The sequence below is a fragment of the Mastacembelus armatus genome, chromosome 3, assembly GCF_900324485.2.
Source record: "Mastacembelus armatus chromosome 3, fMasArm1.2, whole genome shotgun sequence".
Lineage (NCBI taxonomy): Eukaryota > Metazoa > Chordata > Actinopteri > Synbranchiformes > Mastacembelidae > Mastacembelus > Mastacembelus armatus.
In genome coordinates, this window is record NC_046635.1 from 26,168,077 (window position 1) to 26,193,093 (window position 25,017).

General features: G+C 40.3%; 1 protein-coding gene across 3 annotated transcripts in view; it reads right to left on the reverse strand.

Moving 5' to 3' along the window:
• Positions 1–25,017, reverse strand: part of znf536 (zinc finger protein 536) — a 133,325-nt gene that overhangs the window by 37,615 nt on the left and 70,693 nt on the right. For all 3 annotated transcript variants that reach the window (XM_026294156.1, XM_026294155.1, XM_026294157.1), the window contains one exon: positions 23,214–24,992. In XM_026294156.1, coding sequence (XP_026149941.1) covers positions 23,214–24,992 — 1,779 coding nt within the window. The remainder of the gene's footprint in view (positions 1–23,213; positions 24,993–25,017) is intronic.

Sequence of the window (25,017 nt, forward strand, 5' to 3'; positions counted from 1 at the left end):
GACGCAGCAATAGTCTTCTCATGTGAAGTGCACATTCCAAGTCTGACTTAAGATAATAAAAACCACCAAAAATGACCAAGTTAATTACCAGGTATACAAGTATATTACTTGTATACGCAGTTAATCATCAAAACCCATAGTACTGTAGAAAGTTTGGGACACACACATATTGATTTGTGATTTTTAATCAACAACATCTTCTCCTTTCTTATCAAATATCAGGTACATGGATGGGCTGCTGCCAGCTGTCATGGAGGTACAGCAATAAAGTCTGAGTGGGGATCATGAGCATGAGGGACACAAACAACAAACAGTGAGATGCTCGCACAGGTCTTTGAATAAAGGGTCTGTATGAGTGTCAAAGGGCACCGGCCACTGCCAGTTGATATCTTCTTTTTTCTTATCAAATAGCAACAGTGATATCGACAGAATGTAAAGAAGAAGAGCAACTGACAGGAAGTGTGCGTCTGTACGTGTGTTTGCAGAGCACAGTATGTGTGTAGCATGATTACACCCGTGCATCTTGGTGTGTTTATCGGTGTGTGTGTGTGTGTGTGGCTCACCAGAAACAAAGGAATCCAAATACACACTTGTGCATAAGCATAAATATCACTGGCTGTCAGTCAACTTCAAACAATACAGCTGTAATCTATGATAACATAAATACAAGCAGCTGTGGGAAGACTGAAAAACTGCCACAGAAACGCACTATGAGTGAACCTGGTCTTGTTCTGACCATTAAAGGCAACTTCATCAAATCTACACTGAAAATGAAATTTGAGTGAAGTTTGAAGGCTGAGTTCCAGCTCAGCCTGCGTCTCATTCGGTTCGAGCTGATGAGAGTTGGTGGTCTGTGAGACGGCTGGACATGTAAACATTGTGAGGACTTCAAATCCCAGAGGTCTGTGCTCTGCTTGGAGTCTAACGGGGTTCTGCCTCACATCAATAATCCCAGTTGTCAGACCTCCCTGTGGACAAGGAGCAGATCTACATGTGCACCCCCCTTCCCACCCTTTAACTCCCCCACATACACACTCTTTGATCTCTCCCCAGTGGATTTATTCTATTTCCTATTTCCCTCATCACCTGGTTCTGATTTAGAGGTCAGGAGAGGGAGTGCTGAATCAAGCCAGGCTGAATAGCTGTCACTCACATCATCAGCAGAGCTAACTATCTGCCTTTTTCTGTTGCTGAAATTTGCTTTAAACACAACCTCTTTTCTTCTGCAGCCCGTTTTTCACCTACACTCAATATTTTCTTTAAAAAAATGTTCCGATTGTTCGACAAATGTTAAGCCCTACTCATAATCCATGGTCTGTACACTTGTGGCCACAAATGCCCTCTTTCTCAATAAATGGCTTTAAGGAAACAATCATTTGGTGTGTAACAACTTATGCTGCGGGGAACATTTCTCAATGCTTTTCCAAAAGAAGTGAGAGAAATAAGGGCTTTAAAATATTGGCAAGGCAAGGACAGTATCTGATTTTGACCTCTAGATGGTGCTGATCTTTTAGATGTGTGACTCTCAGACGTGTGACAGACAGACCAGTGTGTGCAAACAACCTGTGTGTGTTGTTGTATTGCATTTTGAGCTCCGAGCCATGTGTGCACAAGTATGTAGATATACATGTATCAGTCATCCAGCTTCTGTATGGTGTATGTGGATGTTTTTCTTTTCTTTTCTTTCTTTTTTTTTTTTTTTTTTTTTTTTTGCAGGACAATAAAAACATTAATTTGCCCTGAAATCATTTCTGACGTAAATGTAGAGCGGTGCCCATTGGAACCCAGTAATGAAGCATGCGGCATCTCGCCGGCTCCTAATTTGACTAGTTAAATGACTCCATTACGTGTCTAACAGACAGAGGCAAATCATTTCTGGTCAGTTGAGGCTCACTTACCCGCATCCTGGTGTTGGGGAAATGTCTGTCTCTTGCTGACTGACTGACTGACTGAGTGGCTGGCTGAGTGGCTGGCTGGCTGGATCTGGCTCATTCTCTGCCACTGCCTTTTTTTGTCCTTTGTAAAAGGCGAGTGATATTTAGAATACATGTGAGGAAAGCAGAAAATATGCTTTCTTTGATTTTTTTCACGCTCCTGGTATGTGTTCATGTGTTTTAGTTTTATTATAAACTTTTAGATAATCAAATCAAACAATGGTATTTATCAAAGTATCAGAGGGAAAAAAAGAAAAAAAGTGTCAGTGTTTTCACATTTGCCCCACATCAGATTCTATTTTTTGACAACAATTTGTGTAATCATAGCCTTGTCAACAGTGTTATTTGGCTTCTGACAAAGAGACAGATGAGAGAGAGTGAAAGAGAAAGAGAGAGAGAGAGAGAGAGAGAGGAATGGAGATTAAAATATATTGAATTATTTAAAGGACTACCTGCTGTCCATCACTGTCACTTAACACATGTAGAATGTGAAGTGCCTTCCCAGCAGCCACTGGGTGGACATCTGTTACACCACACAAACATGGGTAGACACATACACACATGCACAAAGTGACACCTCAAATTTCTACGTTCAAAGAAGAGAAGAATTAATTTGTTTTGTTGTTGCTGAAAGCAATGACACAAACACATTCCCCTGTATATGCACACACAGTGCAGATCACCTGCCATCTTTACCCAAATCCCTCGAGATTATAATACTCAGAGTTGGACTTGTCTCTACTTGTCAAAATGAACATGCTATTTTTTTCTTTTTTGCATCCCTGCAGCTGAGCAGGGTTTGTAAAACTTCACTTCCTCAACCCTTTAACTCCGCCTGGACCCTCACAGCTGATTATAGACCTGATCCGATAACCAAAGATTCCAAAAACAGGCCTGAATTTAATAACTGTTTCATGACGGATTTTGATTTGCTGCATAATTAATTCTGCACATTCACAATAAAATGAGTAGAACAGTTGCTATATTCTTACAATATGGACAAGCATTTTAAGGGGGACAATTCAATGCCAAAATTTGCTTCTCATAAAACATGATGAATTCATAGAGCTGAAAATGGAGAACATGGTGAGCATGGAAACAATGTAGAGACTAAAATAGAATTGAACATGATAGAAGGAACATTTTTTCATCCTATGGATCCAATTACATGAAACATCTTCCTACACTTTGTCCACCTGGACAAATAAGGGATTTGGATGGAATAAGGATCCCCGATGGATCATCCCTTATTTACTTGATTTTACAGCAAGAGGTAGGCAAGTAGACTAACACACACACACGGATGCACACACACACAGATTGACAGTGTCCACTCAGGTACAATCTTCTATCACACTATGTACTGTACTAAGGCATAAGACGTACACCGATTAGCTCTGGAAACATTTAACCTCATGAACCTTGGACTTGCAGCTTGGCATGTGCATGCATCTCTGGTGGTGCATACATGTGTGTGTGTTTCACGAGGCCTGACAAGATGTCCTGCTGATTCTTCTGTTGGATGCGATGGGGTGATGAGTGACAAGCCTGCATTGCTGATAGCAGTCTGTCTGAACAGATTCATGGCAACGGGGCGTGTGCATGTGTGTGTGTTAGGAAGTTGTGATATGCTGTATGTGTGTGTAGGTCAATTAAGCAACAAATGCTTTGATGCTAGGGTTCTACACTAATATAGACTGCTTCCAATCCCATGTTCGTCTTCTCCCCATTTGACTTTATCTGTGGTCCCACCCCCCTTCAGGCATGCTGTGTGTCAATAATGCTACCAGCTGCTCCACTGCTGCTACAGAGACATACAGACAGACACAGACAGGGAGAGTGTGGCCTAAGTCTGGTGGACATAAAGGGCTTAATGTGATAGGTAATTATGTAGTCTGATCTCACATACAGGATTTAAGAGCTAACTATACCAGCCGTCTCCTGGAGACACACACAGTGACGTCTATAAATAACTGTCATACGACAGTACGATAGACAGATAGATGACTAAACAGATTGATAGATACATGGGTAGATACAGGCCTATTAATCTATCCTGAACACTAATATGTCATGATGTAGTAATAAATAAAAAGCTGAGTAAACCATGACCTTACTCACAAGCATATCAGTAGTCAGGTAAACATAAAACAATGTGGTATTCCATACTGAACTTAACACTGCAACTATATTTTAATTTTCAGTGAATCAGTTTTTTTTAAATTAGTCATTTAGTGTATATCATGTAAGAAAACTGGGAAATAACTGTAATAACGTCAGTATTGTTTGGACTGGTTTTACATTTGCATCTGATAAATTATTTCAACTACTAGTTGTGATTAATTGTTATTAATTATGAATCCTTTGTGTATGTAGTTCATGTGCTTCAGGTTTACATTTAATTCACTGAAACTTTTTGAGGGTCTTCATATACACAAGCCATTTTCACTTTATATGTCTTTTCATGTATTTCAACATTATATATACTATATCATTCCAGGTAATATCACTGTAATGTGTAACTACATTACACTAATGTAGTTTTCTATGACTGTACATAGGATACATGGATTAATGAAAGCTAATGTGGAAAGGCAATGACAAGGGAAGAAAACTTTTGAGGATCAAAACGACACATATATAAGATTATGACGAAAAACAAATGGTGATAATATTTCTTCCCTCAGCTATTTATAAAGTAGATGCCCAGAATGTTACTTTTCTCACATATTAATTATATTACAGGTTACAAATATAAAAATTAATGCTTCCAAGAGGCTTCTAAGGACTTTTTGTTTTGAAAAACAGGGGTTTGTTTTTTGAAGTTAAGTGGAAGGGCTTTTTTTTCTCATGATACCATCTTCGCTTGTCCTTTCTTGCCCCACACAGCCCTCCGCCAGTCCTCCCATTTCCACTTCCTCCCTCCTCCTTTTGCAGTGCCGGGGCACCCCTGTCATTTATGTGACTGTTGATCCTCACAAAGAGGACAGATCAAATATTTCTCCTCCAGTGTATGAGGCTTTCCGCTGGGGCCTTGCAGATATGATGATTGGGGCTGACGGACGGATGGAGGCCCTGGGTTTTGAAGTCTGCAACAGACAGCAGTGGCTTTGATAGCCCACACTCCTCTCACACCGGATCACTAAAGACACCAGGCGAAAAGAGAGAAGAAGAGGACGTGCGGGGGGTTTAAGCAGAGGGTGCAAAAGAAGGCAAGAGCGAGTGGGAAACAAAAGCATCTGTGGAGTGGTCAGGACTGGCGGCAGTGGCAGCAGCAGCAGTAGAGGCTTTTTGAAGTTTACACACGGCCCTCCCCTCGATTTCTTCTCCTCTTTTCTCCCTTTCCACTTCTTCTGTCCGTGAAAGGCTTCTGTTTCTCTTGCCCTAGAATGCCTTGTTCTTGCTTTCTTCTGTTCTTATCACTCTCTTACACTTTGGTAATACCTCAGGTCTGCGCACTAGATACGCTAACGGGTATAACTCAAGCAAATGGCAGCTCATTTTGTCTCTCCTACTTCCAACCCCTGGATATTCCCAAAACCCATGTTACTGCAATCATTAACCACCATCAACCTGGTAGAAAGTGCTTCCCTTGAGTACAAAGAACCAGGCGAGCTTCTGTCTAACATTTGTAACTTAGCTGCAAATCCTCAAATCAACACAAGTAATCAGTTAATGCAAATATACAATGAATCTTCCAACCTAAACAACACTAAAGATCATGCAAAGATCCCAAAGTTTCCAAAGACAACAAATAGGATGAATTCTGGGGGATTCATTCTATTTAATGGAAGCATGCAGCTTATATATAATATGTGTACATGACAAGGAGCAAAGGCAGAAAGGCCCATTGTGAGTAATTATGGTTAGTGGATGGGTCAACAAATCATGACTGACTTTGACCAGGGAGAAAGCACATTTCTCATTTTCTACCACGAGTCAACATGAGCATTCCTCATCCTTCACGTGGTTACATTTTTAACCATGATGATGATCTGATGGTCTCCCAACCTTTAGAAACAACTTTCTTTAACCCAAAACACAACCATTCTTTAACATTTCCTATTAGATATATCAATCCAAACCATGAGCTAAACATTAACCCCCTACTTTTTCTGCCTCAGAGGACAGTCACAGGAGTCTGTTTTGAACAGTTTTTCAAGGCAAATGACAAATAGTTTTATTTAATGCCCCCATAAAGATTAAACAAAAGATTAAGCCATACATCCTGTTTTGCCATTTGGTTTGGAGGACCTGTGAGCTAAAATATTGAAGAAAAACTGAAGATTCATAAAATTGCCAAACTGACTCATTAAGCAACTACAGGGGAGACAGAAGGAGAGAAACTGGATTTTAAAACAGGGGATGCAGAGGACTGAGCCACTACTGACTGAGTTTACATCCATTTTTAGACAAAAAGTCAGCCCACATTCCCCACATTTGCTCTCCACTCTCTGTACATTACAGTGTGTACAGTTATACCAGTTGACACCCAACAGATGGCTTTTGTCAGGCCTGGAGAGCAAGAGTTAACCCAATCCTCTGCGCACCCTCCCTCCGTCCCTCTCTTCTTTTTAAATGTCTCCCATATAAACAGATTTTGTTGCTGCTTAAAGTGGGCTCAAAATTAAAGCGTATCGTTTTACACACATATTGCATGCATATTACAGAGCCCCAGCTGGTGGCGGGCTGCTCTTAAGAGCCATATGATTAAGTTAGAGGTTGGGGTATCCGATAAGATTTGAGCTCTCTGTCTCTCTCTCTCTCTATCTTGCTGCCTATTTTACTGCAAACTTATTAAATGGAGGAAACGACATTATTTTTTTCTGAGTGTATGTGTAATTATTGTCACACACCTGTGACTCCCTGCTATCAACGACAGGGAAGAAGAGAAGGGAAGGAGGGATGATGAGGAGGGGGAGTGGAATCAGGAGAAATGTCGTAGGGAGCAGCGGGAGTCCTCGTTTCAGAAAAAAGGGAGGAGGATAAAGAGGAGAGGAAAAACAAGAGAGCTTGTTAATCAGGCGCTTTCTGTCACTGGCTGAACACTGATATCCTAATGATTCACACCGAGATAGTGACATCACAACGGGGCGAGTGAAAGAAAACGAGAGGGAGAAGTGGATGCAAATCAAGGAGGAGATGACAGCTCCAAAACGGACAACTAGTTTTGCAGAGACAAGATGACAGAAAGCATGACATACCAAAAAAAAAAAAAAGACATAAACTGGGAAATATCCCTCTGAATCTGTCGGTGCATTCCTCACAAATAGGCAATTGTTTAATTTGAACAGAATGTTTCTCAAGGAACGCTGTTGTGAAAGTTTTCCAGCCAAGTTTCAATCTGTATTTTTTTTTTCAGCTCTGTCTTTCTCATTTGCCATTTGCCTCAGCAGACCACCCTGTTGAAGGCAATAGCATGTGATGTGATATGATCCTCAGAAGACAAAGGAAATTACCTATTAAGTGGGAGAGATGATCTTCCTTTAGCCTTGCTCCAAAAAAGTGACTCACAATGTTGTAATTGTTTACCTTTGACTTGGCCCATAAGTCTCTCCTCCCATCTCTCTCTGTTCAGTTGTAACATAATATTTTGCGGTGCTGCTTTCAGGAGCCCAGCTCTCACTCTACTCTTTTTTTCTCTGCTCGTTCTAACAGGACAGATGTCATCGCCCCAAACAGTCTGAGTCACTGTACGCCTCCACACCCCTGAGTAACCCAAGGACATCAGGGAAAAGAAGACTGTAATTTTACATTTTAGACATTTAGCTGATGCTCTTAGTCATGGCAACTTGAGGCTTCAGTGTCTTGCTCAAGGACACATGGGTAGAACCAGTAATGTAATAAAATAAATCAAAAGGAGGGTTGTGTAGGTGACCTCCGGTTATTATTCATCATATGGAAAATACAATTGTGAAAGAAAAACAAATAATTTCATATAAAAAGCCCTTAGAACATACTAACAGACATCACTATGATACACTATTGATTTTGGTCGGGAAGATTTATCTCAGTGTAAAAAGGTGGTAAACTGTATTCTGTGAATTTCATTCTTTCACATAAGACAGTTCTAAGTGAGACGTCTGAACCTGTGATCTCTATAGTAATGTATTTTTTGATATGTCAGTATCATGTGGTATTTAATATCAGCTGCTTAATGGCATAAATTTTACAACAGGAAACTTGTTTTTTTTGACATTTCCAGTCAGCTGGGAGAGTTCGGGAAGACTCAAAAGGTTGTTTGTCTGTACTAATGTAGCGGCAGATCTGAAAGGAGGAAAAAAAAGGGATGGAAATAGCATCGCCGAGTGAGCAGGCTGCCTGTGCTTTTTTGGGTGTAATGTTTTAATAGAAAGCAGATGGTTACAGATGCAGGGGCCGAGAGCCGGTGATGACACATCTTTAATATTTTAGAGTGGTCTTTGCTGTAAATGTTGCAGCAGCTGTTTCCCAATGCTGTAAATTTATGGTGTTTTTACTTCTTTTTTTTCCTTTTGTGTATTTGTGTGTGTGTGACTGACAGCTATTGGATTTACTGTAAATTACAGAAATGAATATGGAAAAGTGATGAAAAGGCAGCGAAAGGGGAGGAGGCTGTGTGTATGAGTGTGTGTGCCTGTGTGAAAGTGTGTATGCACCCCAACTGTTTGCCACTGAATCAATTCCTTTTCATTCTGAACCCTGCTGATTATTCTCTTATTTTAGTTTGTTACAGGTGGCTCACACACTGTTGCCTTGTGAGTATAGGAATGCAATAAATGATGTTCAAATGTAAAGTGATACTAAAATAATGAGATAGAGGGAGAGAAAAAGCAAGAGAAAGGTTGATTGAGAAAGAAGGGAGGCAGGGGAGATAAATATATATTTGTTTTGTGTTTGAGCTGCGGCCGTTGGTTTAGTTTTAATGTCAGCCGCGAGGAGAGAGGGTTTGTGCCGTTGCTTTTCAGTCGAGGTGATTGTCATCAATTCGTGTCTTGGCATTTAAACCACCCTCTTCAAATATGAGTATTTGAAATGCAAATATATCTGCGTATGCCCAGACAAATTAAAAGACACACACAGGAGTGGAAAAAAACACTTTTGAAGACATATCTTTTTACTGCTTTTTATCATCGGAATTTGCATTGTCAAAAACTCCTTCCAGAGAGAGCGGTAACGCGGGCAGATAATGCGTCTCACAGCAAAAATGGCATACTAACTGATTATATATTTATTTTTAGGTATGTTTACCCAGCAGAGAGAAAGAGCAAAGACAGAGAGGTGCTGTTTTTATCTTGCCCTTGGCTTCACTGTTCGTGCCTCGCAGGGTGTGTTCGATGCACGATGCTTTTTATTTTTTTTTCCACAAGACACAGTGAGAAAATATGATTCACATTTTTCCCTCTCTCCATCTCTCTGACGCTACAGTTATTTAAACATCAATAGCCATGCATCTTTCACACATTGTTTCTCATATTGATATTTGTATATGATCATTACTTTTGGCCCTGCAAGCTCTGTTATACTGCATCAGCTTCAATAGGTGTAAGATCCAATACTGCAACCTCTGCATTCAAGTCCCCAAAAACCCAATAGACTAGTTTGGCTCCCTTTTTGTGTAGAACGACACTAGATAGGTTAAATGTACATACAGACACTGAAAACACAAAAAGGGGTTTGTAATAGCATCAGATTTAGTTAGCTTCTTACATTTTCTTTGTAAATTTTGAATACTTAATGGGAATGAACAGCCATTCCCTTCCTCAAAAACACGCTGTAGTGTGTTCAAGTTAACAGCCTGGAAGAAATATATGTTCTTCTAAATCTTCAGGTGAGCTGAAGGCACTCGTTCACTATTAAGAAAAGAAGCAAAGAGATTTAAAAAGTATGTAAAAAACTAGTTGTGTTTGTGATAAAGTTGCTGAATGTTAGTTTTCTTAATGAGCTGAGCTACATTTTTTAATTTTTTTTTTGAAGGAGTGGAGGTGGAGGAAAGATGGTGGTGGTGGTGGTGGTGGTGGGTGTTCTTTGATGGACGGATGGTGTTTATGCTCACCCCCCACCCTTCCCCACACCCTTTTTCTTCTCTTCTTCCGATCTGCTGCACACTGCTAATCCAAATCAAATCCTTCAGCCTATTGACAGCTTCCAGTGGTCATCAGAGATGTGTACGCACGTTTGTGTACAGTCTTACAAAAGCCATTTTTGGTTCAAAATTAAAAATACATTTTTGTCATTTTAGAAATGCTGCTTGACAAATTGATACCACTTTACATTTTTATGATACATAAAGGGGCAAAGCAAAGTTTATCAGAGGACAAATGCATGTGAAGTATTTGGAAAAATGTACATATGTGTGTGAGGAAGAGGAGGAAGGATACGATGAGGGGTGGTGGGGGATGACTACCTGCAGTGAGCCAGCATTCAAATGAGAACATAATAACAACATCAGAGAGCGAGGAGAGGGATTGTCTGCAAGATGACAATGGTATTAGACAGAAGTCAGATAATTAAGAAATACACTTAGTGTTTTGTCAAAAGTGGCCGTCATTGCCGGAGATGGAGTTTAACTCTCTCTCTCTCTGTTTGTGTGTGTGTGTGTGTGTGTGTATGGAGGGGTGTTTTTTTCCCTGTGCGCCACACTGCAGATAATGAGTCTGGGAAAAAAAACAGAAAAATATGAAGGGATGAAGAAACAATAAACAGTGAGAAAATTATCAAATAATTTAAATAAAAAGTTGTGTTCTGTCCATACAAAGACGCCAAGTTCTTTTGGGCATTTCTGATGTAGCTGTCCAGTCAGGGAAAATGAGACAGACTTGGATAGGAAGCAAACAAGAGGGGTGGCAGAGGATGGGAAGGAGGGATGGATGGATAGAGGGGAGCTGGGGGGAGGGAGTGTGGGCCACAGAAATAAACCCAACTCCCATCTGATGAGCAGCTTGTCCATAATACTGAATCCCCATCTCTTGCCAAGTATGCTTCCTGATACAGAAACACGATAAGTGCAGATTTTTTTTTAAAGATTCCCTTCTTGTTCATCCCTCTTCCACACTCCTAGTTTGTTTTTGGCCTTGAAGCACTTCTAGCCAGTATCACGGATAATCAGGTGGCTGTTTCTGCCGCTTTGCACCCCCCACGAGATGATAATAAAATTAAAGAAGTGGAGAAGAATACAAAAGAAAAAATAGATGTGTGCATTCATCTCTTTTGTGGCCAACAACTACAGGACAGATGATGTGGCCATCTTGAGATCGTTTGTCATCTGTCGGGCAGCGTTGACCTTGCAACGAATGCCGATGGTTGCACAGATATCATCTTTTACAGCAAGAAAAAAAAGATACAGAGAGATAGAGAGAGACAGAAAGAGAGAGGGCTGTTGTTTTTGGTAATAAAGACAACATTTATGCCTTCCATTCGTGCTGCCAGTTAAAAGAGGCACAAACATGGAAATCCATTATGGAACGCTTCTTAAATGTGTGACCAATCCTTGTTCAGTCAATTAGAGTCTGGAGACTGAGAATATGATGTTTGTCTGTTTAGCCCCTGACGCATACAGATCAGCCTGGATTTGATGATGGAAAAAGAGATTTTTTTCCAATGAGATAGAGTGAGGGAGAAAGAGAAAACAGAGAGAGATGGAGGGATGGAGGGGCAGTGCAGCCAAGCTCTGCTTATCTCTTTTCTTCTCCTCTGCTTTCCTGCTTTTTCTTCCCCTCCCATATACAAAAGCATTAATGTGCGCAGCTATGTGCTTTGCCATTGTTCTGTGTTTAAAAGCTTAAAAAGGGACGTTGTTTGTGTAACTGGCAGAGTTAGCAGCGCGCGGCCGTGTCCAAAAGCCTGTACTTAAAGTTGCTTGGTGAAAAAATAGGCCGCATAAAGGCGAGTGAAAGAAAAGCAGTTAATAAGAGTGGTTACTCCAGAATGAGCGGGGATGAGGTTTCACATTAAAAAAGATTTATCTTAAAGTATGGTGCTAATCCCTCCAGTTTTAATCCATACCCCACTCTCCCCCCAAAACACACACACACACACACACACACACGCACCCTCCTAGCGCAGAACTCTTTTCATTCCTGCTGAGGCATAATAAAAAACTATAACCCATAAAGTTCTTACAATTTCTGGAAACTGGCAAATGCACGGCGCCCTGATTTTATAAGGATTCCTGGCCAGTGAATCACAGAGCTCGGAGGACTCATCTCTCTCACAACAGATTATTAAACGAAAGAGGAAGTTGTGGGGTAGAGTGGAGGGCAACAAGGACAAAGGAAAAAGAGAAGAGAGGAGAGAGGTGCATGTCTGCGATGACCTATTTGATGATTATCATGATGGCAGCAGTGGTGGTGATAGGTGGCGGAGGGGTGTTGTCATGCTCTCTGTCACACTCGGCTGTGTCATACAAGCTGGATAGATGCCTCTGTCCACTGCAAGCTGCTTGAACGAGGTAGCATATGTGTGTTTGAGAACCTCAGCCCACTTCATGAATATTTCATTCATATTTCCTGTGTGTGTGTGTGTGTTAGTGAGAGAAAAAAATAGAAAAGAAAGGGAGGAAGAATATATTTTTTCTCTCTCTCTCTTTCACTTGTCATTGCAAAAACTCACAAGGCTTACTTTGTGGCATTCTAATCATAATTGCCAATCCTGAATACAAATCTCTCAGCACTAAACACATTGAGTGAAATTGAAATGACAAAACGAAGCTCATATAACAGTGTAATCACAGATACACTCAGGGGGGAAAAAGATGAAGGAAAAAAAAAAGTTGAGAGTTCTTCCGCAACCAGTAAGAGATGAGGATCAGGGGCCAGTTATTAGTTGGACTGAGGAACAAAGAGCCTCAGTGTTGGATGGCAGCTTAATGTTGAGCCAGTTACTGTACCTTTCAAAACTAATATGTAACCATATCTGTTTTAAAAGGACTATTCATATTACTGTGAATGCATGAGAAAAGTTGTTCCCATCCTCTCGACCCAGGAAACTAGAATCCCACTTGTAATAGCCCCCCTACACACACACGCATACACAGTCACTCACTCAATTGTAGGCCTGGCCTTTTGTGCAAAGCATCCCATTTAAAAAGATGGTGACATGAAATTTCTGTAATGATGTAAAACATCTTCAGCTTTTTTGACAGGACAATGGTGCTTATTGTGCTTTATTGTCACTGTGGCAACTCCAAAGGTCAGCATGGGTGTGGCTGTGCAGACAAGGGCGGCACTGAATGAAAATTGGGTTATATGTGATCAACTAAGTTATTAATCAGATTAAAATGGATTCCCTCTGCCTGCTGTTTAACTAAGCAGCAGGAACAAAAAAAGAACTACAGACAGAGAGAAGAGGGAAGGACAGGCAGAACAATAGGCCAGTGTTTACTCGTGCAAGAGCAAAGAAAGTCATTGTTTTAGAAGCTGAAGTCACTGTCACAGATGAGTTTTGATAAGGGCCAGCTCTGTGAGACATCCCACTGCATGTAACCAGTCTGTCTAAAAGCATGTGCCCTTGCCACAGATGCCCCCTAGCTTCATCCAGGTAACCTCTCTAATCCTGATTAAATCACTGTAATTAGAACAAGCAGTGTTCCTCCACCCCCATATTTCCCTAATAAAACAATACAGCAGTTTAAATCCGGTTGCTGGGATTTGCAATGCAACAATGCAGTTTATATCCATCTCTGCCGAGGAATTAAGTATATTTTCTAACTGCTAATGTTATAATGTTGCTGGCTTATTTGTCTCGATGCTCGCTATTCTTATTCTTATTCCCCCTGCGGTTTGTGTTTTTTCTCTTGCTGTCTTTTTTCCTAGCGCAACATTGTTTATTTGAGTCTTATTTATTTGTTTCTCAGCGCTTTTTGATGTTTAAATCAAACATGTTTTTAGCGAGTGGTCGGGATCATCCTTCACTACAGGAAATAATGCAAGTTATTTGTCCTTAATTGCCACAGAGCTTTTCAAACACGCCAACTCGCTGCCTATGTGTCTATACCTGTGTATATTTTTTGTTTTTATTAGTATCACTGCATGCCTCCATTGATGTGGAATAACAGAGGAAATAAAAGTTGACATAGTTTCTTCATTTTTTTTTACCCCCCACCCCCCACCCAGCCCCCAGTTTTCCTCTCTCTCTCTTGCTCTCTGTTGTTTTTTATATATCTGTTTTTCCTTGAAGTTACTGCTGCATTGTCTCATTATGTGTCGACTAGCTATGTAAGTGTAGTTATTATGCCTGCATGTCTTTGCCTGGTGGAACTGTTCTCTCTCTCTCTCTCTCTCTGTTGTCTCTCTCTGTCTCTCCCTTGGAGGATGAGGAGCTTTATGAGTACAACTCCTCTGAGGCGTCCTCTTCACATCTCTAGGGCGCCTGGGGAAGGGAACGTTGCATTCTTAAGAGGAGCAACTCAAACTGAACAAAGTCTACAGGAGTCAGAGAAGAATAAAAACAAACAGCAAACTAACGAGATGGGAAGCACAGATCATGTCAAATATATCGAGTTGGAAGGCCAATTTATAACCCATTGTTTCATGTTTTGCAGTATTGAATAAAATGTGCAGTAACATGGTTATGAGTGCATGGGAGCAAACTTGTGTACATATGTATATAATGCATATATATACATATATATATATATATATAGAGAGAGAGAGAGAGAGAGAGAGAGAGAGAGAGTGAGAGAGAGAGACAGAGATTATATATTAATTAATTAATATGTATATATATTTTTTATTTATTCATTTTTTTATTGTGTAGGCACTTTGTACATGAACACACACATGCACACAATGTATAAAAGTATTCTCCCTTGAACCTCCTGGCTCCCACTCTGTCTTCACTCCTGTTTCCCCATCCTGTTACTTAAATGAATAGAATAATTGTCATGTAACTTTGCAATCATCCAGCATTTGTCTCCATTTCCTTATCAAGGACAACTCGATACTGCCCTTCATTCACTGCACTTTACTTCCAGGAAACGTGATGTGCCCAATATCATCAGCGGTATTATTGAAGATGGCTGTGAGAGGATCATGGGAAGAATATGAAGCCTTTTCAAAAAGGACCTTTCAGCAGGCGCAGCAGTTGATATCTGGGGAATTAGCGAGGGGAAAATATTTTTAGAGCTATCACATCTGCCGAGGAGAAAAGAGAGGCAGAGAGAGAAAGCAACAGGTACCATCCTTGAGGCTTGACAGCAGCTATTACACTTAATTGGTCTTTGAAAACTACACTATTTGCACTTTTGGGTGGCAAGGTGATAATTCACCTCTGAACAAGTTAAACTCGTAATATTGTTGCACATGTAAAATATCACCTCGCCTTCAACAGCCGTCAAAGCTGTCATCTCGGCATGGCGGAGGCACCAATGAGAGCTGGGCGAAGTGTATCGCCAGCAGTTGTCTTCTCTTTCTCACTAAAAGACAGACATGCCTCCAGACAGCTTAATCACCAGAGGAGCCCTCCAGCAACAGGGAGAAAAAGAAAGCCAGAGAGCAAGAGATAAAGAAAAGGGAGGATCCTGGAGTGTGGGAAAGTGAAATGCAGAGATCTAAGAAGGACCACTGGTGGACTCGCTTTGGTCTGAGCAGAGAAACATCAGTGGTTCAGTTTCCATGCACAGTCACTCAGATATTGGTCAATTTGAGGTTACAACCTGCATTTGAATCTGCCACAAATAAATTATTTAACTGATGAATTTTCCTTGAATTATAAACTTGGACAATCTTTTTGTCATTTGTTACAATTTATTTGACCATGGAGGGCATTTTCAAATAAATAAATAATACAGCCAGAATTTCTAATAGGATATTACAATTTCGATCCTATTTCTGTATTTGTGGATATAATTTCTAACAATATGAATAGGAATATACTCAGTCAGTTAATAAAGATCTGGGAATGTGGACAGTAAACCAATAGACAAACATACTGTCAGTGCAGTGTTGCTCAGCTTAATACACACAAGTTTTGCTGCTAAAATTTTACTTGGTCTCATGTGACCGTTTGCTAATGATAGCTGATAGTAAACTGCAGATTGCTGTGTAACTAATTACTGTGTCAGAGTGTGAATTATTTTTATAAATAAGTACAGCTTCCTCTTTACAGGTCGGACCTTCACCATTTGGTGTAGTTTTACAGTGCATTTCAAAATGAATGCCCGTGTTTTGAATGTACTCACCTTCAGTTTTGCATTCAGATAATATCAATGAAAACATCTCCGATTACATAACTGCTCATGTAGTAGCAATGTTGCAGCTTTCCCAGAACCTGGCAACTATTTTGGTATGCACAACCTTAACATAACCAATAAAGCTACAAAATAAGGACATTTTACTTAATGAACAAAATTCTCCTTTAACTAAAAAATGACAGCGCTGCTCTTCGCATGGGTGTCACCAGAAGACAGTTCACAGTGATGATTGATCACTGGAAGAATCACTGAACAGTCTAATCTACTGAAGCTAACAGCATTACTGAAGTCAAATACAAAAGAAACAAAGATGTGACAGCGTGCAACAAGAGCTTGGCAGATGTTTCCAAGGATGCAAACCATATATAGATATATGTTGCTGTGTGCCCTTATAGTCCTGTCTATACAGAACTGGAACATGGGGAGAAACTAAAAATACAATGCAGCCTGAATGAAAGCAGTATGTCAAGAATGTATAAGTTAACCTGGTTTACCCAGTTTGTGTATTCATAAAGGGGAATTTTAGCTATTGCACTTATACCTACTGGTAAAATGATTGATGATAAATAATGACAACATAGTTCATCTACTATACCTTTATAGCCTTTTTGTATCCTCAGTATTAGTACTGTCTTTAAAATCAGCTTGCCAGGCTTAGGATTCTCAGGTGACACCTTTCTGAACTTCCAGACCTACTTTTAAGTATACAGAATAATTACCCCTATACAGGTAAGCTATCTGTCTAGCTCATTAGTAAACACAGGGGTGTCTGGGAGCAATAAGTACTCCAGCCCGTTTCCACTTGTCAAAGCATTTTGTGTGAGTGTTTATGTGTGTGTATGCACATGTTTGCTAGAGACAAACAGCAACCAAATTCATGGTAATTAACCACCTGATGAGGACAGTATTATTGGCAATTACCGGGTTTTGCATTATCACAAGTTTTAAATGTGTGGGTGTATGTGTGTGTATGCGTGTCTGTCTATGTGTGTGAGAGAGAGAGTTAGTGTATATGTGTGCAGGTGGGTTAGCTTATATCAGACATACAGAGCAGTGTGTGTGGAGAAAGTGATGGTCACTGACACTGTTGGCAACTAAAGTGGCAACAAATTCTTCCTCTATATATACACACACACACACACACACATATATATATATATATATATATATATATATATATATATAAATCCAGATTAGATTGAACCACTGAGCTACAGCACAAAGTCTTATATTAAAGCCCCCCATGTCTTTGTCAGTCTGTGTGTTATCCTTCTGTTTTAACAGTTTTTTTGTGCCCTAGCCTTCATTCAAATTGCCAAACACAAGCATTTACCTGAGGTTTACCCAATTGTTCATTAATAAAATCCTTACATATTGTTATTGTTTGTAGAAGTGGTGTTTGCAACCTTGATAAATGCAAAAGAAATCTTCAAATGAAATAGCAGCTTAAAATATTTAAATTACACATTGCTTCAGCTAACATGTCTTTTCATCACATCCTTTGATAAGTGAGAAGCCCTGGGGTTCTCTTCCATTTAAAAGTATTTTAGGTCAAAAGAAATCTAACAAAAAACTTTAATTCTTAAATATTTGAAAAGTAGTGAAAAAGAAGCTTTTAATATTATCATTCAGTTTATAATCTATTCACTTTTAGCAGTCTGATAAATACAGGCTTAGTAATGTGCAATATGGTGGCAGTAATGTTTGTGTGTATGCATAAACAAACAATTTGGTTACTATATCTATGTTATACAGACATCAGCATATGTGCATCTAGTAGCATGTGTGTATGTGTGGAACTTCATTTGTTATGCCTACCTTTCTTCCACTTAAAACTAGAGAAAGTGAAAATTACACCAGTAATGCCAACTGTGATCCACTACATCTGCGCTTCACAGCGAGCCCACCAATCCCACCATATGTCTTTAATTACCATCAGTGCTTTACAGGACCTGTTTTACACACACACACACACACACGCTCGCGCACACGCACACACACACACACACACACACACACACAAGCACACACATACACACAGGCACAGACGCACACACATACACATCAGCTTTTTATTACAGTGGCCTGCACTTCACTCAGGCATGTGTTTGAATGTTTGCCTCCTCCCTGAGCATGCAGATGTATAGATGTGTGAGAGCATGTGTGTGTACAGTCTGTGCATTTCTAGCACAGTTTTCTAGTGTGACATCAGCTCAAATGCCTCACAGTGAAGGTGGGGTGGACTGTGTACACCCAGACATACTGTAGGTAACTGGCCACTAGTGACAATCAGCACTGCATTTAAGGTGAAAACCAAACTTTCTTACCTACGTACAGGCACATACACAATCACAGAAGGTGTAGGACAAAAAAGCCAATGCTATCACAGCAAGCTTAAAAAAACAGTAAAATAAAATCTTTCATAACTCATTTCTATTTGAAATGGGTTTTACATTTATGGCACAAGCAATGAACCTAACATTAAGTCTAAAATGTCTGCTTCTTGTCTGAAGAAGGGGGAAAAGGCCATTATGTGGCTTATTATTAGTCGTGTGTCAATCATCCTTTTAGCTCGTCTCTAGCTGTTCTATTCGTAAGTGCTTTTCTTGAGAGTTGCCCTGCCTTAGGGAAGAATTTTTACGAGCACAACTTTTCACTTTTACTTTAGTTAAAAAAAATCACCCATGGATGAGCTAACATTGTCATGGATTATTACTTTTCAGCAGTTCGTTTGTAATAAAATTGTTAAAATGTGTGTTTCTTTACACCAATTAATTTACCACAGTAAAGTAATATTATCGGTCTTTCCTTCAATGACTTTCAACAACATAGAAGTGGTATAAATAATTTGTTTTCAATCAAAGGTTGGTATGGTTATTTCAAAGCAACTAGCTAGCAATTTAGCCAATTTCCAGTTCATTGAAGCCACTTTCTGTGGAGAACCTGGTATTTCTAATAGATTTCTCCTGCAGAAGTAAGGGATGTTGTTGCAAAAAAGCCACACTATGGGAGACAGAATAGTTTGTAACAAGATGAATTACATCCATCCATCCATTATCTATACCCGCTTATTCCTATTTAGGGTCACGGGGATCTGCTGAAGAAAGGCAAGATAAATTACAGTGTTTTCAAAATATAACCAAACGTAATTGTTGTGGATTCTTAATTATAAGACTTTGCAATTAAATTGATTGAAAGCAATATTTAGACATTTAAATGTTCAGACTTTGTGTTACAGACAGCATAATTTGTCCTTCTGACATAAAAACAGTAACTTAAAGTTCACTCAGTGGACTTCTTTCTGAGTTCCCACATCAGAAGAAATAGTTTGCTCAGTATCCTACTGCAAACCAGCCACTCTGTCACTGTTTGCCACAAATTGCTGTTGTATGATGGCTTAATGTCAATATTTTATATATATTTTGTTTGTACTAGAATGTAAGAATGTAAATATGAATGATAATAATCAGTGCAGATTTTTATTCCAAATGACCAATACTGGTAAACTAAGATCTATTGCTTAAATTAACAGAACACTTTCAGTCATTACATACAGTCCAGGAAAATCCTTTTTGCTGTGCTTCTTGCTTCTTGCTGTCATATGGTGACACTTCACCATGCACGGCCATATACTGTATGTTCATGCTCTCATATTTACAAAAACAGTCTTTATAGTGTCATTTCATGTGTGTACAGGAGGTGACTTTTTATCAGCAACAAACAACAGCACTTACGAGGAGAACTATAGAGCTCAGTGTGAGAGCACTCATAAATTGGGAGTGATGGGTCTAATTGATGTGAGAATATACAACATTCCCCTCTCTCCTATCCACTAACTCTCTGTTTATGTAGTGTACTTCTCAAATTGCAAGAGGTGCTTGGCTATGAGCTCTGCCATTTTCTCCTCCGAAATTCTCCAAACACTCATCCAAGTCCTACACTTCTATCAACATTTCCTCTCCAGCTTGTCAATCTCAGCCATCTAAAGCGCATTTAACATATTAAATGAACAAGGTAGTTGAGGTAATGTAAGTAATATGATGTAAGCAGCAATGTTCACAAGCAGACATGGCATGTACAGTACTGTTTGAATAATGTAATACTTCATGTTTGATAATGCATGGCTATAGATAGGTCTCCACTCCAGCCAAGTATTGATTGTGTTAAGCACATCAGTACAGCAAATGGTGGGGGTTCATATCAATCTTTACACAGCATATTGTAACCAGATACCTTGTCTGATTACAGACCTCAGGGCCACTGCTGCTGTTAATGACATTTATTGATAAATCCAATTTCTGGGTCAATTTGAGGAGGTGTGGTTTAAGAATACATGTGTGGATATATGTGTGTATGGATTGTATTTTTTCGTATCTGTTATGTGTCAGAGTGCAAGTAGATTCATGCGCATTGTACCCCTATTCCCCTCCTCTGGGCATACTAATGAAGAGACGGCCACTCCAGACGTGCAGTGCGTGCCCTACAACAGTTCCCGTATATTCAGAAGAGAATTTCAATATTAATGATTTATGCTGTATTTGCATACAAACCTAATGCAAACCCACTCCAGATAATCACATTTTGCCTGGTCTGAATTGAGTTTTATGGGCGTCTTTGCTACTCCCACCTTCTCCAGCTACCAAGTAACAGTGGAATGTGTGGCTCTTGTGCTTCATGCTGCTGGTTGAACTCCAACATAAGGGGTTTACAAGTGGGCACATTAAGAGAGGCTGTAATAGTGCATTTTACAATGAACCAAGTGACTATTTTTTTATCCAAGTTTTAGCATATACAATAAGTATACTAGTACTAGTAATAACAGTAGTAACAATGGCAGTATCAACAGTGATAGCAGTAAATTTACCAGCGCAGTAGGAGCTACCGAGCCTCACAACAGTTTTGAGCTATCCTTTCCATTTCATGCTATTTTCTGCTGCTACTTATGCAGTTTAACTCACTTCCTTTATTTGGTCACAGGTATTGCTAGTTTTTCATATTTCACTGGTAAAACATGAGGTGTTAGAGAACAAACTAATCAACACAATACATTTGTTCTGTTTTTCAGTTGTGATACGTATAATTTTACTGAAATAAAATGGCAATAATTGTAGAAATAACAATAGTAGTATAACAGTATAAGTAGTAATACTGAGTAGTAAAACTAATTGTTGTTACAGTAGCTATACTAACAGTAAATGTATAGTTGTTTTTGCAATAGCTGTGATGATAGTAATTACAACAGTTCCTGTGGCTGTAGTGGAGAGTGCTATTGGTTCACATGGGGGTAATTTTATACAGTCCATTATAGGTTAATAAGTTAACACTGACAAACTCACTCACATTCACACCTATAGGCAACCAAAAGCCTGCAGTTCATTTACTTAAACGTCTTTGGACTATGTGAAGAAACTTGAGCTTCCATGGGAAGCATGTGGTAAGAATGACCCCTCACACCACTCTAGGATCTTCCTTTCAAAGGATCATTCTGTTCACAGTGAATTCAGTTTGCCCTTTACTACACAGATATCAACACACACAAAGCTTTAGCAATCAGTGAGAGTACCTGTAAGAGCTTTAGTTGACATACAATACAGGATACAGTATTATATTATCTGATACATATATCGTTGTAACATTACACAAATATAGTTGGTGACTAGGATGGGAGTGGCAGGGCAAGTTATCTAAGATACGGCGACATACTAAATACTACAACATACTCATATTCATAATCAAGCAAACTACAACATGTGTGTCTTATAAACTTATATTTTTTTATCATCTGTGCCATCCTAAAGATCTGAAACATGACCGTATGACCAGGAATTTGAAGACTATTAACTTCTTAGGTTATCTAACTAGAGTGAATGGCAGACACAGACTACGACAAACTAAATACATGTAAAAAAGGCATTTGTTCCACAGAGAACGCCTTATCTTCAGTATAAATGTCAAGCATTCCTAGTTGCAAAGGGAACTACCCACATTGCATAGCTTGCTTTCACAAGCATTTGATTAGACAATAAGTAGGGCACTCTCATACAAAGCCGCTTCTCTATTGTATCTACACATACATATATATTTTGCATAAATATTTATATGTCAATCTGTTAGCCTTCATTTTTTTCAGGATGTTAAGATATGAAAGCTGGGTTCCATGACAATAGATAATATTTTTGTCCAAAAGGTCAGACAAGCACATGTAGCTGCATTATCAGAGGTCACTATTTTTACGGTATCTTAATGAATGTACGTGAAACGAAGCAAAATGTTACATTAAAATAGGAAAAGTTTATGATTGTGAATTCTACTCACCCATACTCTAAGTAACACTAAAAAAATAATAAAACTAATTGAAAAATGTACAATAGCCAAATAATTTAAATGTCTCTATTTCTAATGTGAAGGACAGTGATCTCAGTAATCTAAGTAATCTGTGTATTCTCTGCATTTTCTGTCTATAGAGACATTTCAGCAACCGCCGTTAAACAGCAATGGAGCATTGTAAAAAAAAAAAAAAGAAAGAAAGAAAAGAAAAGAAAGAAAAAGAAAGAAGAAAGAAAAAGGACTTCCTTCTTCAGTCTCAAGGATCGGCTGTAACCTTAGCAGAATCATGAAAGTTGACAGTTCATTTTTCACAGGGTCATAGATCGACGAGTCTTATAAAGTAATGGGCTTTTGGGAGCTGGCTTTATGAGAACTAAGATAGTTAAGAGACATGAGAAGGAGATGGCATGGGGAGCTGAGGTCCTGCTCTGACTCATCCAGGGTTATTCCCTCCATGCTGTGGAGCAGGAGGGAGGCGCTGCTCTCCCAGTAATATAAACGTGTAATAAAGATTAATCTGTAGCTAGTCGCCAGGCTGATAGCTTCTAAACTTGCTTGAAATAAGGCTGAAATCACTTCAGAGCCAATCTAGAGGCCTTTAGTGAGTGTCTGAGATTCCTTTGTGGGTGTCAGGGTAAAAATGTATATGTGTTTGTCTTGTGTGTTTATGTGTATGCAGTGATGGAAAATTGAATTTGAGTTTGAAACGTGTGTATTCATGACTTGAGCTTTGTGTGAGCTGTACAGCAGTTATAGAGCCGGCAGGAGTTAAACACACTCACCAGGCACATCTGGCCTCTTCATGCCCCCTGTGGATGATCCTCCCGCTCCGCTTCCCAGGCCATTGAATGTGGGGAGGTTGTCATTGCTGTAGGCTCTGAGGACAGACAGCATGTTCATCTGCTGCTCTAAGTGGGTCTGCTGCTCAGCCTTCAACAGTCCTTGAGGACCTCCGGGAGAAAGGAGGCTCAGACCCTGTTGCCATTGCTTCTCCAGTGGCAAGGCTTGGTTCTGGGGTCGCGGAACAAGAGAAAGTGGTGTCATGGCAGAGGATGTTGTCAAACCAGCTCCACTCCTTGTAGGCATAGAGGAATCATCTTGAAGATGTTTAGGATGGTTCAGGAGACGTTCTGAAGCTGGACTTCCTTCTTCCTCTCTCTCCATGTCCATTTGTCCATCCACATCTCTTTCCTCCTCCTCCTCAGCTACTCCTGCCTCCTCTTCCTCTTCATCAGAGTTATTAGGTTGCTGCTGTCTCTTAGGGGTGGCTGAGGGGGTCTCGCTGGCACTATGCACCCCAGCCTTTACAACCTCTTCATCTGACCCAACCTGGTCCTCTTCAGCATCTCCACAGGAGCCACTCTCACCAATCTGATCATCCCCAACTGAGGTTGCTCCTACAAAAGCCTGACTAGATGGATCCAGACTCTGCTCTGTTGGGCCAAGATACCCTTGAAGGCTCTGGTTGGTCCTCGAGGATCCATCATACAGGTCACCAAACCGTCTGTAGAAGTCACTCTGGAAGGGGTTGTAGGGCTGGTCCATATGGTTGTTCCAACCTCCTTGGCTTTTTTCTCCATCTCTGTCTCCACCTTTGTCAATGGCCACACCAGAGATTTTGGCGTTAGAAGAATGAATGGTAGAGGTGGTGGGAGAAGCCTCTCCATGAAGCTCCTTGCCTGCATCAGACCGCTGCAGCTGGGCCTTACCCAGGTGGTTGGCCTGAAGGTGTAGAGCCATGAGCTCCAATGAGGAGGTGGAGAAGGAGCAGAAGAGGCAACCATGCCATGCTACATTATCATGAATGGTGACTGAAGATCCAGGGAGAGATCCAGATGCAGACTCAGGCCGAACTGACACAGACAGATCAAGGGGTTCATACTGCGACCCAGGTTTGACAGGCTCTGAGTTCTGTTTGGCATCAGCCTTATCCTCTCTGTCCTGGTCAGCTGAAATGGCCCTCTTGGCTTTGGGCTCACCATTATCATGGTAATGCTGGGCTGGGAGCTGGGCTGGACTCTGGTTGTCTTTCATATCTTTCTTCATGGAGCTGAGGACAAAGCTGTCCATGAAGGCCTGAAGAGAACCTTGAAAGTGGACTCCATTTCCCATCATGCTTTGGTAAGCCCTGCTTAGGTCAGAGAAGCTGGCAGGACTATGTGTTGATGTTGAAACTAGGGAGGATGGGACATCAGCGGTCTTCATATTCTCAGCTGAAGAGGCAGACTCAAAACGGCGGTCTCCACGCTCACGATCTCGGTCTTGTGGAGACATCATGCCAGCAGACGTCCACTGATGTGGCAGCAATTGACCTGCCCTGAAGTCTAGGTTGGAAGGCATTCCCTTGAAAACATTACGGAGAACATCTGGTCGGGCAAAGATGCCACCGGTTGTCTTCCCATGATCCTCTTTGTGGTCAGAAGAAGCAGTGTGGCCAGAGGATGTGCCTGACGTGGTGGAGCCATTTTGACGCTCACGATGGTGGCGCTCCAGGTGGTACTTCAAACTGGCGGACTGGGTGCCAGCATAGTCACAATGAGGGCACCGGTAGGGTTTCTCTCCTGAGAGGCCAAGAAAGAGACAAAG